An 18637-nucleotide genomic window follows, 5' to 3' on the forward strand; every position below is an offset into this window, starting at 1 on the left:
CGCATTACAGATCTCCTGCAAGGAGAAGCCTTTGAACTGAGCCCAAGAGGTAGCCATACTGTACCTCTGGTGGAATGAGCCCTCAAGCCCTCCAGAGGCTGTAAACCCTTGCTATTATAAGCTAGTATAATAGCATCCACTATCCAATGTGACAACCATTGACGAGAGAAAGGCCTCCCCCTGCAGGGTGGTGTTCAAGACACAAAGAGCTGGTCGCTCTTGCGTAAAGCTCTCGTTCTACCCAAATACATGTGTAAAGCACGCACTGGACACAAACGATGGAGACGCTCTTCCTCTGCAGAAGAGAAAGGCGGTAGGTGGAAAGTCATAAGCTTCAAGGTGAGACAATTGTAACTGTCGCTGACCTTTGGCATAAAGGTGGGGTTAGGCAATAAGGTTACCTTGGTAAAACCCGGGACAAACAGTAGGCAGGAATGGTGAACTGACAGTGAATGTCGTTCACTCACTCGCTTTGCGGAAGTAAGGGCTACAAATAAAGAGGTCTTGAGAGAGATATATTTCACCCCTACATTCTCCAGCATCTCAAAAGGCTGCTGAGACAAAGCCTCAAGCACAGTAGAAAGATCCCAAGGCGGGGCTACAGGCTTGGATACAGACATAAGCGACGCGCCCCTTCTTGAAACGGCATTAGAGCGGGTGCTTGCCCACTGCGCTGTTATTAAGGCCTATATGACAAACGGAGAAAGCGGTTAAGTAGAACTTAACAGTGGAGAAAGCCGTCCCGCTGTCCAAGAAGGCCTTGCATGAAGCATAAAACCTCTGACACAAAACATTGGTAAGGAATGATTTGTTTTTGGTCACACCACTTCTCAAAGATGCACCACTTATTTCCGTAAAGTGAGCGTGAAGAAGGGGCTCTGGATTGTCTCAATGGCTCTGAGAGGCAGACTAGTCGTGTCCAGATTTAACCTTTCACGGGCCAGACCCATAGGGCCAGTTTGCCTGGGTCAGGAGATCCGTGCATAATGGGAGTTGCCAGGGCTCGTCATAAAGCAAGAGAATAATCTCCGTTAACCAGAGCTTGCCCGGACATGTGGGTGCTACCAGGATGAGGGACGAGCCTCGTTGTCTCACTATGGCTATAGTGGGGAGTGTGAGGCGCATAGGGGGAATAGCATAGAGCGGTGTGTGGTAGTCATGACATTTTGTCAGCCGGTGATTGTAAAGCAAATAACTTCCGGGCTCACAGTAATTGACCATGAATTAACATAAACACGTTTAGCATCTCCTGGCATCCACACATAGCTTACAAGCCACTGATGCAGGCATTTGGAACATCTACATTTAAGAAAAGTCTAATAAATCCATGTAATATAGCTTACACCATCACAATAAAAGAAACATGATATGAATAAAATGTAGTCTATTTCAAAAGAACAGAATAGCATACTTTGAGTTTTCCTTATGTTAGGCCCTGATCTGGCTATGCCATATGGCTGTGAGCCATTTTAAGGAACGTGTGCCGCCCTGGTTGTTGATGTAGGCCGACACTGTCATATTGTCTGTCCTGACAAGGACGTGACAATACCGGAGGAAGGGTAGAAAGTGTTTCAAAAGACGGAGTTGTGTGGTCCACTCAGTTAACTGCCTGGCCCTCGTAAACTTCGCCCCAACCCATGAGTGACGCGTCTGTCGTCATCACCTTCCTCGCTGACACCACTCCTAGAGTGGTGCCGAATGTGAAGATCGAGGGGCCCCTCCATTTCCAGAAAGATGTGAGATACTCTGATGTTGAGTGCACAGACGTAGGGATAAAACCCAGCGTTGGAAACTTCTCATCCTCAGTAGACCATGTGGGACCACTGAGATAGTGGAGTCCATTAACTCCAGTAACCGGAGGCGTATTCGGAACATGGCCGAGTGCCTCCTGTTTAATAGGGATAGGCACTGTCGGAATGAGGCGATGCGGCCTTCCAACAGCGTTGGGTGATACTCAGATTCTATATTCTCTGGGTCAGTATGAAACAGATTTTTATCTGATTGATTTGGAAACCCGAGCCCGGAAAGGTGGGTTACCAAGGAGGTAACGTCTTGCCCCGCTTGCTCACGGGACGGGAAGGAGAGCAGGTTATCATCTATGTAGGCGGATACCCTCAGCCCCTTGTTTCTGACGGACTTGAGAGCGCCTCCACACACTTGGTGAATGTCCGGGAAGCGCTAGCCCGAACGGGAGAACAAGGTATTCGTAGGCTTTGACTTGAAAGGGAATCCTCAGAAACCTTGTGTGGATGCTTATCTGGAAGTACGCAGGTCAACTGGGTCGCCTGGACGAATAGAACGAGACAGCATGTTTGGTGTGAGCAAACGAAACGCAAAATTCCTCAGATAGTCGTAGAGGACCTGTAGGTCCAGAATGGGGCAAATCTCTCCCCTTTTTGGGAACCAGAATGTACCAGGAGTAGAAGGCTCAATGTCTGTCTTCCTCTGCTATCGCTCTGATATTCCATTTGAATAGAAGAGAGGAGATTTCCTGCTATAGTATGCGTGCCAAGTCACGGTCGCATCTGATTCCAGCATGCCATTGAAGGCAAGAGGTCTCATAGCGAACTGCAGTCTGTAGCACTTGGTAACAGTGGATAGGGTCCCAGACTTGACTGCGGATGCATGCTAGTTTTCTACTCTCTCAGCGAGCAGCCCATGGGGAGGCACTCACCAGTGGCACATTGACGCCCACTGTGCTCCACCCGAGAAGGTACCAGCACAGAACACAGAGTGTAACTGTTCACTGCACTTCTCTGCCGCTGGGGCGTTCCCCTAGGTCAGATGCCCCCTCTCCCTCCAAGGGAATCCGTTGGGCGCAATCTCAATGCTGTCAAACTAGCATGGTGCTCGGATCCCCTGAGGCAGGGTTAGCTTCTTCCATGGCACTGATGGGAATGCTAATCCCAGAACAAAATAAAAAACACAGCTAACTAGCAGTGTGTTGGCTGCCAGCTAGGCTAGTTAGCACGATGTTAGCTGGGAAAAGCTAACCTCTTAACCAAGTGAACGTAGCTATCGTTCGCCAAGTGGGGTACTGAACTAGCTAGTTAGCAGGAGGAAGCTAGCGCTAAGTTAGTCTTGCGATGGACAAAGCGCATCTCTCTACCGAGAGAAAGACTATAAATTCTTCCCTTGCAGGTAGAAAACCTAGGGTAGGATAATGAACTAGCCTGGTTAGCGAAACCTTGCAGCTAAGCTAGCCAAGTATCTGTAGCTAGCCGGTTCCGGATGCTAGCTACAAAGGGACCTCGAGGCGAAAAAGAGACAAAGCTAATCTTAGCCGTATAAAACGTTCCTTTTGTTGAAGTTTTTCCTAACACAGAGACAAGAGCTGGCAGAGAATATTGTGACACTCCTGTGATCTGTTAACCTTATAGGAATTGGCCTATATGGATAGGGCTAAATTGAATTGTTTCTTACAGAATACGTTTTTTATGCATAAGCATGGTAGCAACTGAAATGGAAAAGTTTGGAGATTATGGGAAAATTATTTGACCAAATTTGAGGACACAACACTTCACCTGACAGAAGACTGAATCCAAACATTACAATGTTGATTTTATATTTACTGTACTTTTCGCCATATTTGTTGTTTTAATAAGACTGCTAGCTTAGGTTAACTGTTTTGAACTCCAAGCACAGATCGGACATTTGAAAATGTATTGCTTAAGCATTATCATGCAAACACAGTTATTTTTATTGTGACAAGCCGTCAGTGAGATTCGAACCTATGATCTTCTGTTGTCGATCCATGGGATTAGTCCACCAGGTTGGAGCTAACAAGCAATGTATTTGATTTTTTATATATTTTTTAACTCATACAAAGCTGTTCATTTTAGTCTATTCAACCCGACCCCATTTCAAAGGAAACAAGCACTCATTAATATAATGTGAGGCCAATTAGTGGCCATGGCCAACACGCCTGAACACACTTAACAAGATAGTGGACAGTGAGAGTTTTGTTGATGCTGAGAACGGAATGTATGTGTTTTTCAATAACATTATTAGAACGTTCTTTCAACGTTACTAATGTTTTCTTGTGGTTTTCATGGAACATTTTCTTAAAATTCTGAGAATATGACTTCAAATGGAACCATGAGGAAACCTGCAGAAAACGTAATGCTGAAGTACTGAAATTCACACAGAAGGACGTTGTTTCTTAACGTTCTCTGAACATTCTGAGAACATTACTTTAAATAGTACCACGAGGAAACCAGGTGGAAACGTTATGCTGATGTATTGAAATTCCCAGAGGAGAACATTGTTTCTTAACGTTCTCTGAACTACTTGAGAACATTCCCAATGTCAAACCAGTTGGAGAACATTCCTAGAACATTACCAAAAATGTAATTAAATGTAACCATGTTTGAACTTTTAGGAAACGTTCTGTTAAAGTAATGAAATACCAAGAAATAACATTATTTTGTCAAGTTCCTTAAATGTGCTGAGAAAGTCCCAATGCCAAGCAACTCATCTGCACCATTCCCAGAACTTTGTGGGAAGGTTGTATGCAAACTAACCATAGGACAACCACGCTCTCACCAAGCTCTAAGAAACACATGGTTCTCAGAATGTTATGTGCTAGCTGGGCTCCCTCTCTCTCCTCGAGCAACGCCCACCCGCACTGGTACACACACACAGATGATGCACAGCACACACAGAAAGACATGCTGAAGGGTAGGCCTAATTCTGATCATGGCTGATATGATAATTTCAAAATCGACATATATTTAAAAAGGAAAACACAATATAAAAATTCCATAACTTTTCCAGGATTTTCATGACCGTAAGAACCCTCATTTGACAACTTGGAACAGCGCATCCTGTACATTCAGGCTGGCCCCATTCTCAATCTGCGCATTCTCAAACTCGGAACAGTCTACTGGTAGACATACACTGAACAAAGTGGAATCGGGATCTGAATGCCCACTCTCCATTGCTATTCCATGCAGATCCCGCCTTCATTCCGCTTTGATCAATCTTTTTTTGATGCTGCGTGTGAACCCGGGCTGGTGATAGGCTACTTTGTTTTATAGAGGAGTCGTTACGCAGTTCCTCAAAAATTGGAGGTGCCAGTACGGTCCTCCAGATAGCTCCAGCCCAAGTCAAGCACTGAGTGTTTGGCTTTCACATGGAAATTCAGAGAAACAGATGGTAATTTTGGTGCGCATAGAAAATAATCATGCGTGCATTCAGGTGCGTGTTCCACAGTGAATTTCCTTCACAGTAAACAAACAGGCTCGTTCTGTTCAGAACAACACAGGGTATGATGCCGTGTCATCTTTTAACTGTACATCAAACATAGTAAACATTGACACTGTGTATTACATGACTTTTATGATATGGAGATGTGAGGTGTAAATTTGAACTCAAGGGTGTTCTGGAAAGGAAGATAGGCAAAGAATGGTATTTTGGCGGGCGTACGACCTGTCTGTTTCCAACAGAGGTTTGTGAGTAGAGACCAAAAACAAAAAGAAGAAAAGAATCAATACAGTTACATATAGCAATTTTGTTTTTGTTCAATATTATATTGATATTTGACTTGAAGTACTGATTTGTAAATGTTCTAGAGCTAGCCTGCTGTACCTGTGCCAAAACGATTTACATAAATAGTGAGCCAACATGTTTTCAGCACTTTTAATTCCCTGAATGATCTAAACACATTTTCTCATGCTCTTTCTTGTCTCGTTGCAGCAGACATGTAGTGAGCAATATGTTTGAATCATCAAATCGCAATAAAATCGCGGTATCGAATCGGTAATGCATGTAGAATAATGAGAATCGCAATACATGTCGTATCGGCACCTAATTATCATGATAATATCGTATCGTGAGGTCCCTGGCAATTCCCAGCTCTACTAATTTCCTGCAATTCTACACATTTTGCCATGGTTTATGCCATGTTCTTATGCTATCTGAGTGACTCAAACATTATAACAAAATCAATGGGAGCCCATGCCATGAAATGTTTTGAATTTTAAATTCTACCAGACTGTGCAGTTCTTATTTTGGTGATTGTTAGTTTTCAAAAATGGCTATTTATATTTTCTACATACATGTTTTTTTATATCTGTTTTTTAGCCATTTAAGTTAACACAGAACATTTTTACCATCCCGAAAAGTATTCCCCCACACTGCCAATGTTTAATATGCAACGACATGCACCTTGTGAATTAGTGTGTGTCTCACGGTGAGTTCCTAGAAAAACAAAACATTTCAATATATGCAACACCAATATCACCTGCGGCTTTGAGGCATTGGCTAGCAAATGAGAAGAGAAAAGGTCCACTGCCGGCAGCATTTGGAGTCTCCCCTGCCTGTCTCCCTTTCTTACCGTCAGTGTGTGGCTGGGCGCATGCATGTGTGTGTGTGTGTGCATGTGCCTGTGTGTCTGTGTTTATGTGTGTGTGCTTTAAGTAGAGCCACAACACATTGGTCTGGTCGATTTAACAGTGTCCAGGCGGCTTGGTTGCTATGCAAAACCCTGCCATGGAACCAGGATAGCAGGATGTCAGCCTGCACCTGTTCATGCAAATTATGGCTCCCGGAGAGAGATGAGTTCGTGGTTCAGTCAAATCACTGCATGGGGCTGAAATAACTCAAGCCAAGCCGAGGGCGATAGATGTCTGGAAAAGCTTGTTACAGTATCTCTCATATCTACTGAAACAACTTGCTTTGTTTTTGTACAATTGTTGTGACAACCTCAAAACAACCTACACTACATGTCCAAAAGTATTTGGACACCTGCTCGTTGAACATCTCATTCCAAAATCATGGGCATTAACATGGAGTTGGTCCCCCCTTCGCTGCTATTACAGCCTCCACTCTTCTGGGAAGGCTTTCCACTAGATGTGGGAACATTGCTGCGGGGACTTGCTTCCATTTAGCTATAAGAGCATTAGTGAGGTCGGGCACTGATGTTGGGTTGATTAGGCCTGGCTTGCAGTCGGCGTTCCAATTCATCTCAAAGGTGTTTGATGGGTTTGAGGACAGGGCTCTGTGCAAGCCAGTCAAGTTCTTCCGCAGCGATCTTGACAAACCATTTCTGCAAGGACCTCACTTTGTAAACGGGGGCATTGTCATGCTGGAACAGGAAAGGGCCTGCCTCAAACTGCTGCCACAAAGTTGGAAGTACAGAATCATCTAGAATGTCTTTGTATGCTGTAGCATTAAGATTTCCCTTCACTGGAACTAAGGGGCCTAGCCCAAATAACTATAAACAGACCCAGACCATTTATTCCTCCTCCACCAAACTTTATAGTTGGCACTATGCATTGGGGCAGGTAGTGTTCTCCTGGCATCTGCCAAACCCAGATTTGTCCCTCAGACTGCCAGATGGTGAAGCGTAATTTATCACTCCAGAGAATGCATTTCAACTGCTCCAGAGTCCAATGGCGGCGAGCTTTACACCACTCCAGCCGACACTTGGCATTGCGCTTGGTGATCTTAGGCTTGTGTGTGGCTGCTCGGCCATGGAAAACCATTTCATGAAGGTCCTGATGAACAGTTCTTGTGCTGACGTTGCTTCCAGAGGCAGTTTGGAACTCAGTACTGAGTGTTGCAACCGAAGACAGACAAATTTTACACACTAAGCGCTTCAGCACTCGGTGGTCCCGTTCTGTGAGCTTGTGTGGCCTACCACTTCGCGGCTGAGCCGTTGTTGCTCCTAGACGTTTCCACTTAACAAGAACAGCACTTACAGTTCACCGCGGAGGCTCTAGCAGGGCAGAAATTTGACGAACTGACTTGTTGGAAAGGTGGCATCTTATAACGGTCCCACGTTGAAAGTCAATGAGCTCTTCAGTAAGGCCATTCTACTGCCAAAGTTTGTCTATGGAAATTGCATGGCTGTGTGCTCAATTTTATACACCTGCCAGCAACGGGTGTGGCTGAAATAGCCGAATCCACTAATTTGAAGGGGTGTCCACATACTTCTGTATATATAGTGTATGTGTGGGTGATGTTGGCAACAAGGGTTGGGGACAGTACTAATTGACCCCCTCCTGAAGTCCTTACCTACGACATGTCTACAGGTTTCTTAACTTGGTATGTGACAGCTAGGTTGGTGCGCTCTGTATATGTGTGTGTGTGTATACTGTATATATCCCATTGCAAACCCACCTTGGTATGTGACAGAGAAGCCCTGTGCTTGGTTGGTGTGGTCTGAGTAGAAGTAGAGGATGACAAAGTCTCCAGTGACGTTGACCAAGTCCCGGGGCGAGTTGCGGCCGTCGAACCGTGCTAACACCTGGGTGGTATAGCCATCCAGCATTTCCACCATGTCTGTCTGGTCCGAGATGTCGAAGAAGGTGAAGTTGAACAGGATCATGGAGGCCCCAGGTACCTAATAATAATGCAAATAGAAAAAATACATAGTACTTAATAATACATGATACTTGCTACTTTTTGAAAGCCAAAGATGCTTTAGGCAATAGGCAACAAACAAAAGCAACAACAACAAAAAAGGGTCCAACTGTTGTGCGTTATATTACACCCTATCCCCAATATAACACACTACAGTTGGACCCGGGTCAAAAGTAGTGCACTGTAAAGTGGATAGGGTGCCATTTGATATGCAACCGAAGAAACAAGACACAATACCTGGACAGTCCAGTAGCAGACCCTCCCTGCCTCGTACTTATCAGGGAAGTCAGGGGAGTAGACCACCCCAGAGGGAGCAGAGTAGTTACCCCCGCACGCACCAACACGAGCTGGAGGAGACAAACAGAGAAAGATGATTCAATGAATAACAGTTCAGCTATCGAAGTTTGCATTTGCAAGTTTTTAAGTCTCTCATATACTTAACCCTCTTATATAACTAACCCTGTTGACTCCTATGTCTCAGGAGTTGTCATAGAGACCTTTTCATATAGAAACCACATACAACAGGCTCTCTCAATGATAGAGAGAGTGGAACGAAGAGTTTTCAACGCATACAGGAAAGATGAGACTGGACCGAACAAGGAGTATTTCATCATTGTTGTAATTGTGTTGACTACAGCTGTGAAATCTGTGTCTCGTTATCTAGCAGGTGTGTCTGCCATAAACGTTATGCTTGTGTAGCCTATTAGAAAGAGATTTAGCAGGTATTGTTTTGCCAAAATCAGCAAATAATTTTATGACAACAAAGGGAGAGATAGAACATTATGTTCACATAAACAGTGAGTTGGTGAGAGTGATTGCAATCCTTTCATATTCGGTTAGGTTCTTTCACTTCTTTCCAACGTTGGTTCTGAGAGAACCATTCAATTGTTTGTGGATTATTCACCATCGCCAGTGTGGTGGAGCTTATGTGTTTTAAAAAAATATGCAAACTCCACTTTTTACATATTAGGTGAAGCATCATAGATGTTATAAAGGGCTGACCAGACTAGGGTCATTTTCACTAAAAGCCAAATGGAAGAAAACAGAACAAAACTGTGAAGGACTACCTGAATTTGTCCAATAAGAAACTCTAGTTTGTATTGATTGCACAGGGGGAAAAATGTCTACAGTTTGCAGCGATGTGCACTAATGAATACGACCCAGAGCAAACGATCTCCTATCTACTCACTGTCGAAGATGATGACCCATCCATCTCCTCCACAGGGCTGGGTGTGGTCACCAAAACACACGTGGTTGCACTCCATACTGGGTGCTTTGCCATGGTGATGCTGATCCAGGTCGTTGCCACAGAAACAGGCGTAACCCGACTCCATCCCAGCTAGCTACAGAACAGAGAGAGACAGGCAAATCGTTCAATGATCGTTTAATGTTAAGTTAAAATCAAACTTTATTTGTTTAGCACTTGTCTAAAGCTTTACAAGAGGGTAAAAAATGTAGCGCAGCACTAAGGAATAAAACCCTTTGGATGAAAGCAAAGAAAGAAACCTTGAGAGGAAACAGACTTTAGAGAGAGCTGAACCTCCTTAAGCCAACTCTGGATGGTAGAGTCAGACAAGAGTTGTCCACCTCACTTAATCAGAGATACTACTATATCATCTAATTGTATGTTAATAAGCATACTTTCAGAATGATTCCATAAAAATCCCCAAAATGACTGTTTTTCTGTCCTAAAATAAAGTGATTTATGTGCTTAAAGCCATCAGGCGTTTGATGGTAATAATATGGTGTGGTTGGGTTGAGTCCAGTGCTTTCGGAGAAACAGAACAGTCACCACTCCTTTATGCGTGCCAAATGGCACCCTATTCCCTATATACATATATATGCCCTATGGGCCCTGGTCAAAAGTAGTGCGACTACATAGGAAATAGGGTGCAATTTTGGACGAATCCCCACTCTGTCAGCAGTAATTAATTAGAGGGTGACTAGTTGAGTACGAACTCACATCAAAGACCTCAGTGTAGGGCTCAAATAAACTAGTCTGAAATAGCATCGGACCACTTAACCTTCAGCTCTTAGTCGAAACATTTCCTAAAGCCATGTTGCGTTGGGCTGTATTAGAATGAGAGACAGAATCACAGAATGCTTCCCAAATGGCACCCTCTTCCCTTAAAAGTGCACTACGTTTGACCAGGGCAAACTAGTGCACTATAAAGGGAACACTAGGCTGCCATTTGGGATACACACAGTCAAACCTCTTCAATCATCTTGACCTTTCCTTTCAGAATTCAGATCCAACCCAGTCATACTCAGCGTGCAGGCAGAACACTGACTAAGAGCGCCATTGTCTCTCATTAAAAGAAGACCATTGTGTCATTTTCTTCCCATAAATGAATTCATATGAAGGTACCGCATCACTTCCCTTCATTCTGAAAATGTTCTCATGAAGCTGGAATTTATGTAACTAGACTCCTCCGCCGCCAACCGAACCGACGTGAATGCGTTACATATTTATCGGATGAAAAAGAAAAATGACTTGAGAAAGGAAGACAAACGTGAAGTCCTCTGGTGACAGAGCAGAAATTTGTTTGCAGGGGGCATCTGAATCACTGGCTCACTGGCTGTGTCCCAAATGGCACCCTATTCCTTATGGGCCCTGGCCAAAAGTAGTGCACTATATAGGGAATAGGGTGCCATTTGGGACGTATGCACCGACTTACTGTCTGACTGACTTATGGTTGGATGTGGTTGTTTGTCATAGTGAAGTCAGAGAGCATCAATACAGGTTGGATGTGGTTGTTTGTCATAGTGAAGTCAGAGAGCATCAATACAGGTTGGATGTGGTTCTTTGTCATAGTGAAGTCAGAGAGCATCAATACAGCGTTTTAAATGTGTATTAGAGACAATGACAATCAGAGGACGGACAGACGCTATGGTCTCAGGCTGTCGACACATAATGTCAGTGCCATCTGCGGAGAGGGACTGGAGGGACACACGCACACACACAGAGGGGCAGACTGTCACTGCTCATCAGTGCAGACAGCGTCTGCGAGCCGGGTCTGACGCAGGGCCAACAGGATGTGTTCACACAGAACATAAACACCTGCCACTGTTTATACCCATGGTCAGTACCCAAGACAATAGAAGGCCATAGAGACTACATTTACAGGTGCCTGTGATGTTTCATCATCTGATGTGTCACTGAATTAATTTGAAATGTGAGGATAGTTATGGTCATAAATATAGAAATACAGTGTCTAGAACAGACAGCCATTCTTCCCTCAAAGAAGATTTTTTTGCAGATGAAACAGGTTGGTGAACCAAATCTTGAAAGGCATCATATTCCCTATAGTGCATTACTTTTGGGACACATCCATCTCTGTACTTTCTTACCTTGTATCTCTGTTTGCGGCAGAAGCTGATGCAGTTCTGGATGGTGAGTTTGTTGGAGGTCTCACTGCTCCCTGTCAGGGTGGGAGGGTCTCCACTGTCTTTGAAACAACCCAGGTTACCTGGCACTGGAGAAAACACAGAGAGGAGAGCAGGGGTTAGCCATGTATTTCTTAATGATAGGCACTTCAATACTAACAAGCACAACACTGCATTATGCATTCACTACATTTCCCATGAAGCACTTGCATTGTGTTGTGATATATGTAGTTCCTCTTAAGAGGCCCTTCTGTACGTAAAATCACACATTGCATTAAGCATTCACTGTATTTCCCACAGAGGAAGCTATAGGAGGACGGGGTCTATAGGTGGGAGGAGCTATAGGAGGACGGGGTCATTGTAATGGCTGGAATGGAATCAATGGAAAGATATCAAACACATCAAACATAAGGAAACTACATGTTTGATTCTGTTCCATTGATTCCATTCCAGCCATTACAATGAGCCCATCTTTCTATAGCTCCACCCACTTGCCTCCACTTTTCCCCATGATGCACCTGTGTGGTGTATTACCAGAGTCCTGTTTGAAACAACCAATCCCAGAGATCATTTACCATGTGCCAGAACAGTGGTCGTGTGGGACTACACGTCCCACAATCCACCTGTGTCTCATAGGCGTCAACAGGCATCAACTAAGATATAGAACATTGGTCGACAGAGCCAATCCTGAGGGACCCTTGAATATGCAGGATTAAGCTCTGTACTAGAGCATACACTACACTTCCCATGAACCATCTATGTCTCATAGGAGAGGGATCTGAGGGGATCAGTGTATGCATTTTTTTGTGGATCATATACACTTCCCATAAACCACCTGTGTCTCATACACTAGGTGTCAACCCAAGGCACAGAACATTGGCCCTCAGAGCCAGTCTTAGCCAGTCCTAGGTTGTAGTTCTGTAATAGATCATTAGATCATACAGTATGTTTCCTGTAACCTGGTATGTCCTGTCGCTCTGTTGAATAGTGTTGTGTTTTACAAGGTGTGATTAACACTTCTTCTCCAATGGCTTGCCTGGCTCCACATGGCTGGCCTGGCTCCACACGCACACACGCACAGGCACACTCACTCACACACGCACACAGGCAGGCATGCACACGCACGCACACACAGATGCAGACACACACACTCCGGCGGACTGGGAACGCCATGAAACACGATGAGCTGCGCCCCAAAAAAAAGCCATCTCCCCAGAATTCTCTGGCTGGCTTCAGTTTGAGATTGTTTTGTTAATTGTCACCAGACAAAAAGTTGGGTTTGGAAGAAAGGAGGAGGAGGTGAGGAGGGAGGGAGGAGAGAGGGAGGAGGTGAGGGAGGAGAGGAAGGAGTTTGAGTTTTAAATAATCTTTATTGGGTCTGGGAGCCCACCACACAATAAATACTCATACAAAACCACAGTTACACATCAATTAAAAACACAACTCCAACTCCTCCTCCACAGTAACTAAACACAACAGCCTCTGAATACCCCATATACTCAAAAACAGATCAATATTGTTGACAAGTTTATAATAGGCAAACTCAACCCTTAGTCTCGCTGCCACCATTCCCTCCAGCATTCCCACCACATCCACAGACCCTTGTCCCCGAATACTGTTCTTTCGGGTCTTCCATATCGCTAATTTTGCTGCCCCTAACACAAAATTAAGCAACACAACGACACCCTTTTGACTGAACCTGTACTTTGGCCCAAATATATACAGTTGGGAAGAGAAAACCTCTCCCAACGTTGAGAACCAGTCAGTGATCAGGTCAATCATCCCGACCAACCTGGGACACAGTAAAAACAGGTGTGCCAGAGTTTCAGACTCTGCACAGAATGGACACCCTTCCCCAACAGTAGGGTCCAGGTGTACCAGATGCATGTTGGTGGCTATAGCTCCATGTATTATCCTCCATTGGAGGTCAGCTGTCCTCTTATCAATCGGCAGTTTGTATAATGATCGCCAACAGCCTTTTGGGGAAGCACCTGGACCAAGCACACCCGCCCACCTCGTCGATTTTACCCCTTCCAGGGAAGAGGCATGGGACACCTTTACACATATTCTGTACATGGCCTTCTTTCCCACCTCCTTGAACTCCCCCAGCTCCGGGGTATCGAAGGAAAGCAGCATCCCCACGTCCTCCTCAAATGCCCCCACCGCAGCACTAACAATCAGTGCAGGGAACACATAATCCAGACCCTCCTTCCACCGATCAGAATTGGAATTGTCAGTCACATACTGACGATGAAGAACTGGCAAGGAGTCACAGACCTCAGCGACGACCTTCCTCAGTAGGCGAGATGATCGGATCCCCGCTCTTTCTCCCAGCTCCTCCAACGATCTGCTCCTGCTCTGCATCAGATGACCCAGCTTGGTGCACCCGACACCTAACAGGCATGAACGCAGGCTGGCTGAACCCAGAGCACTGGACTGGATGGCAGTGTTATAAAAAAGAGGCTCTTCAAAAAGCCACATCCCTGGTAGCGTGCCGGCCTTACGGGACTTGACAAGAACCCTCCAAGCCTGCATAACAGACTCATAAAATGGAGTCAGGCCATTCAACTCACCCCCCTCCAGCTTTAAGAGGAAAAGGTGCTTGTCTAAGCCCAAACAGCCCGCTCTCCTCATCAATGCGTAGGCTGTGTCGACCCAGCTAGAACCGTCACTGTACAACAGTCTCTGGGCTGCTTGAAGCCGGAAAGCCATGATCCTAGAGGAAATGTCCACCAGGCCTTGTCCCCCCTCGTGCAGTGGCAGGTACAGGGCTGCAGCTTTGATCCAGTGTTGTCCAGACCAGAAGAAATTGACAAGGGTCCTCTGAAGCTCTTGTATCAGACCCTTTGGTGGCTGCAAAATCATTAGTCTGTGCCACAGGGTAGAGGCAGCAAGATTATTAATTACCAGTACCCTTCCCCTATAAGACAACTGGGGTAGCACCCATTTCCATCTTGGCAGTCTGGCACACACTTTCTCCACTACACCCTCCCAGTTCTTTTTCTGAAAGACATCAGAGCCTAGAAAAACACCCAATGTCTTCATCCCATCTCTGCACCACTGAAGCCCCCCTGGTAATCGTGGAGCGGACCCTATCTGAAGCTGACCTGCCCACAGCGCTTCACTCTTTCCCCAATTGACTCTAGCTGAGGAGGCACCCTCATACACCATTAAAGCGTCTGAGAGAACCTTAACATCCTCAGCCCCTGTAATAAAAACTGTCACATCATCTGCATACGCAGACAGTGCTATCGTGGGTCCCTTCATTACACCTGGCACAGAGAAACCAGTAAGCTTCGCTCTTAAAAAACAAAGCATTGGTTCAATCGCCAGACTATATAACTGCCCTGAAATTGGGCATCCCTGCCTGATGCCCCTTTGGACAGGGATGGGGCAACTCAAACCACCCCCCACCTTCACCATACACGAGGCCCCAGCATACAGTAAATTCATCCAAGACAAAAAAACATCCCCAAACCCAAAGGCTTTCATCGTTTTAAACAAATACTGGTGGTCCACTCGGTCAAAAGCCTTCTCCTGATCCAAAGAAAGTAAACCCACATTTACATCAGACAGTTTACAAATGTCTAAAACATCTCTTATCAGAAACAAGTTGTCAACAATTGAGCGATCAGGTACACAGTAGGACTGGTCCTTATGGACCAACAATCCCAGATACTCTTTCAACCTGTTTGAGAGACATTTAGAAACTATTTTGTATTCTGCACACAGCAAAGCAACAGGTCTCCAATTTTTTATGAGAGCCAAATCCCCCTTTTTTGGCAACAGTGAAAGCACCGCACGTTGACAGGATACAGGAAGAGAACCCTCATGAAAAGATTCACACACCACTTCATAAAAATCCTCCCCAATAGACCCCCAAAAATGCTTATAGAACTCAGATGGTAAACCATCAATGCCAGGGGCTCGGCCTGTTGAGAGCTGCATAACTGCTGTGGACAGCTCTTGCAGTGTAATGTCAGAGTCCAATGCGACTCTCTGTTCAGGTCCCAATTGAGGAAGACCGTGTAACAACTGTTCAGTACACAGAGAGTCACAATCCTCCGCCTTATACAGGGCAGAGTAGAAATCCACGGCATGTTGACGCATTTCACTGTCATCCGTGGTCACCTTCCCATCAGGGAGACGAAGGCAGACCATCTGTTTACGTTGTAATTTCGACTGTCCAAGGTTTTAAAAAAAAGCACTAGGAGCATCCATGTCCTTGAGGGAAGCGAAACGAGACCTAATCAAGGCACCTTTCACTCTTTCATGCAGAAACGACCTCAGTTCATGTCTCTTGTCCTGTAAGTTCATGACTAGTCCAGGGTCATTCTGAGTGAGCAGCTTCAATTCAATTGATTTGATGTCCTGCTCAAGGGCCTTGATAGTCTCTTTAACTTCAATTTGAGACAAAGCAATATACTGTTGACAAAATACTCGTATTTGGGCCTTCCCAACATCCCACCATTGTCTCAAGGACTCAAAATTCCCTTTTGTAACCCTCCATTTTTCCCAAAACAACAAAAACCTTTCACAAAACTTGACATCATGTAACAATTTAACATTAAAATACCAGTAAGGTGATGACCTTCGTGGACAGGACAAGTGAATATCAACAGTAATAATATGATGATCAGAGAAACCCACAGGAGTAATGGCACACCTTCCAACCCTACTACAGTATTGATCAGATACGTACAACCTATCTAACCTTGCTGCACTGACACAACCTTCATTCACTTTCAACCATGTGTACTGCCTAACTTTTGCATTCCTTACTCTCCATACATCAGAAAGCTCTAACTCAGTTAATAGGCCAGACAGGAAAGTGGCTGACCGCAGGTGAGGTTCTTCAGCGTTGCGATCAACAGTAAAATCCACAGTACAGTTCCAGTCCCCCCCTACAACCATACACCCCTCTTGGTCACACTGTCTTAAGGTTTATTTTATTTTATCAAACACAACAAGACGCTCTGTACCCTCATTAGGAGCATAAACATTCAAAAAAAAAAAAAAAAAACATAACATCCACCTTGACCAATAAAACCCGACCCTTGACAATCTCTGTTGTAGATATCACAGTCACCCCTAAACCTGAGGAAAACAAGATGGCCACCCCAGCACTGAAATTAGTACCATGACTGAGTATATGCTGCCCCTCCCACCACATTCCCCAGTCAACCTCATTATCCTCATCACTATGTGTCTCCTGTAGGAAAACTACATTAAGCCTTTTCTGTTTTATTTCTTCTAATACCCAAGCCCTCTTATTCCTGTCCCTTCCCCCATTAATATTGAGAGAGCCTACCCTTAGTACCTCCATGTAGAAAAGAGAAAGGAAAAGCAGAAGATACCACAGAGAAACCAAAGAGAAAAAAGACACCCTATGAAGCATGATCATCATCATTATTTAAATTTTTTCTTATTAACCTGACCACGTTTCCCACCACCTTTTGCTGCTGTAACAGCAGTAACAAATTTCCTCAAGCGAAACCGCTTCTTCTCACTCAACTGGTCCAACCCCACCGTCTTCTGTAACATCACAGCTGACCTCACAAACTTATCAACATCAAAATATTCTGCCAATTTGACAGATTTCCCAAAAGTCTGATCCAGAAAACCATTTACCTCCTCTAGATCATAAATTGAGTCCTCACCAGCTGCTATCATATCAAAAGAGATATCCATTTCCTTCTCCTGATCCTCCTCAGCTGAAGCCACAGACCACTGACTCCCCTCTACCACATCCCTTTCAACACTCCCCATTTGCACCCCATCACTCGTACCAGGCATCTCCTCCACTACCTGGGAGACTATCCCCACCTGAACCCCATTACTCGTGGTGGGCATCTCCTCCACTACCTGAGAGCCTAGCTCCACATGAACCCCCTCCTGTTCCCCATTACTCGTAGTGGGCATCTCCTCCACTACCTGGGAGATTAGCTCCACATGAAACCCCTCCTGTACTCCATTACTCGTAGTGGGCATCTCCTCCACTACCTGGGAGATTAGCTCCACATGAACCCCCTCCTGTACTCCATTACTCGTAGTGGGCATCTCCTCCACTACCTGGGAGATTAGCTCCACATGAACCCCCTCCTGTACTCCATTACTCGTAGTGGGCATCTCCTCCACTACCTGGGAGATTAACTCCATATGAACCCCCTCCTGTGCCCCAGTACTCGTACTGGGCACCTCCTCACCAGTCTGAGGAACTGGCTCTTCAGATCCATCCTTGCCTTGTACAACAATATTTTTCTGCTGCATAATATTTCCCTCTAATACAAGTTGCAAACTCGTGGCCTCAACACGGATAACTTGTTCCTCGGCAACAGGTGCTTGTGGCTGCTCAACCACTGACAGCCCACCTCTCCCTACATCAGTGGCCCAGGCGTTATGATGACCACCTGCGCCCCTCCCTCTGCCTTCTCCCTTTTCGGGCAAGCATGTCGCTTATGGCCAACATCCCCACACTCAAAACACCGTTGACTACCCGTACTAGCATAAGCCATATACATTCTATTGTCATACTTGACCTTAAACGATATCTCTAAAGTCTGCTCCGGTGAGTCCAAAAACATAAACACCTGTCGCCGAAACGACATAACCTGTTTCAACGCCGGGTGTTTGCAACCCAACGGAACAACCTTAATTGAGCTTGCAAACTTCCCAAAGCGCAATAACTCGCGCTCCAATAGCTCATTTGGAATAAACGGTGGTACATTTGAAATCGTTACCCTTGTTGACGGAGAAAAAAGCGGCGTAACTTGAATAAACATTCCTTTAAGAAGTACGCCCTGCTCAACCATACGATCAACAAGGCGCTCTTCTTTAAGAAATACCACCACCGCTTTGTTCATCCGTGACGCATAAGCAATAT

At 45.1% G+C, this 18637-nt stretch overlaps 1 protein-coding gene across 1 annotated transcript in view; it reads right to left on the minus strand.

Moving 5' to 3' along the window:
- kremen1 (kringle containing transmembrane protein 1) overlaps positions 1 to 18637 on the minus strand; it is a 119747-nt gene that overhangs the window by 6335 nt on the left and 94775 nt on the right. The window contains exons 4-7 of the mRNA XM_038998587.1: positions 11719 to 11843; positions 9557 to 9710; positions 8605 to 8714; positions 8125 to 8347 (exon numbers count right to left, since the gene is read on the minus strand). Coding sequence (XP_038854515.1) covers positions 8125 to 8347; positions 8605 to 8714; positions 9557 to 9710; positions 11719 to 11843 — 612 coding nt within the window. The remainder of the gene's footprint in view (positions 1 to 8124; positions 8348 to 8604; positions 8715 to 9556; positions 9711 to 11718; positions 11844 to 18637) is intronic.

Source organism: Salvelinus namaycush, chromosome 1 (genome assembly GCF_016432855.1).
Source record: "Salvelinus namaycush isolate Seneca chromosome 1, SaNama_1.0, whole genome shotgun sequence".
Taxonomy (NCBI): Eukaryota; Metazoa; Chordata; class Actinopteri; order Salmoniformes; family Salmonidae; genus Salvelinus; species Salvelinus namaycush.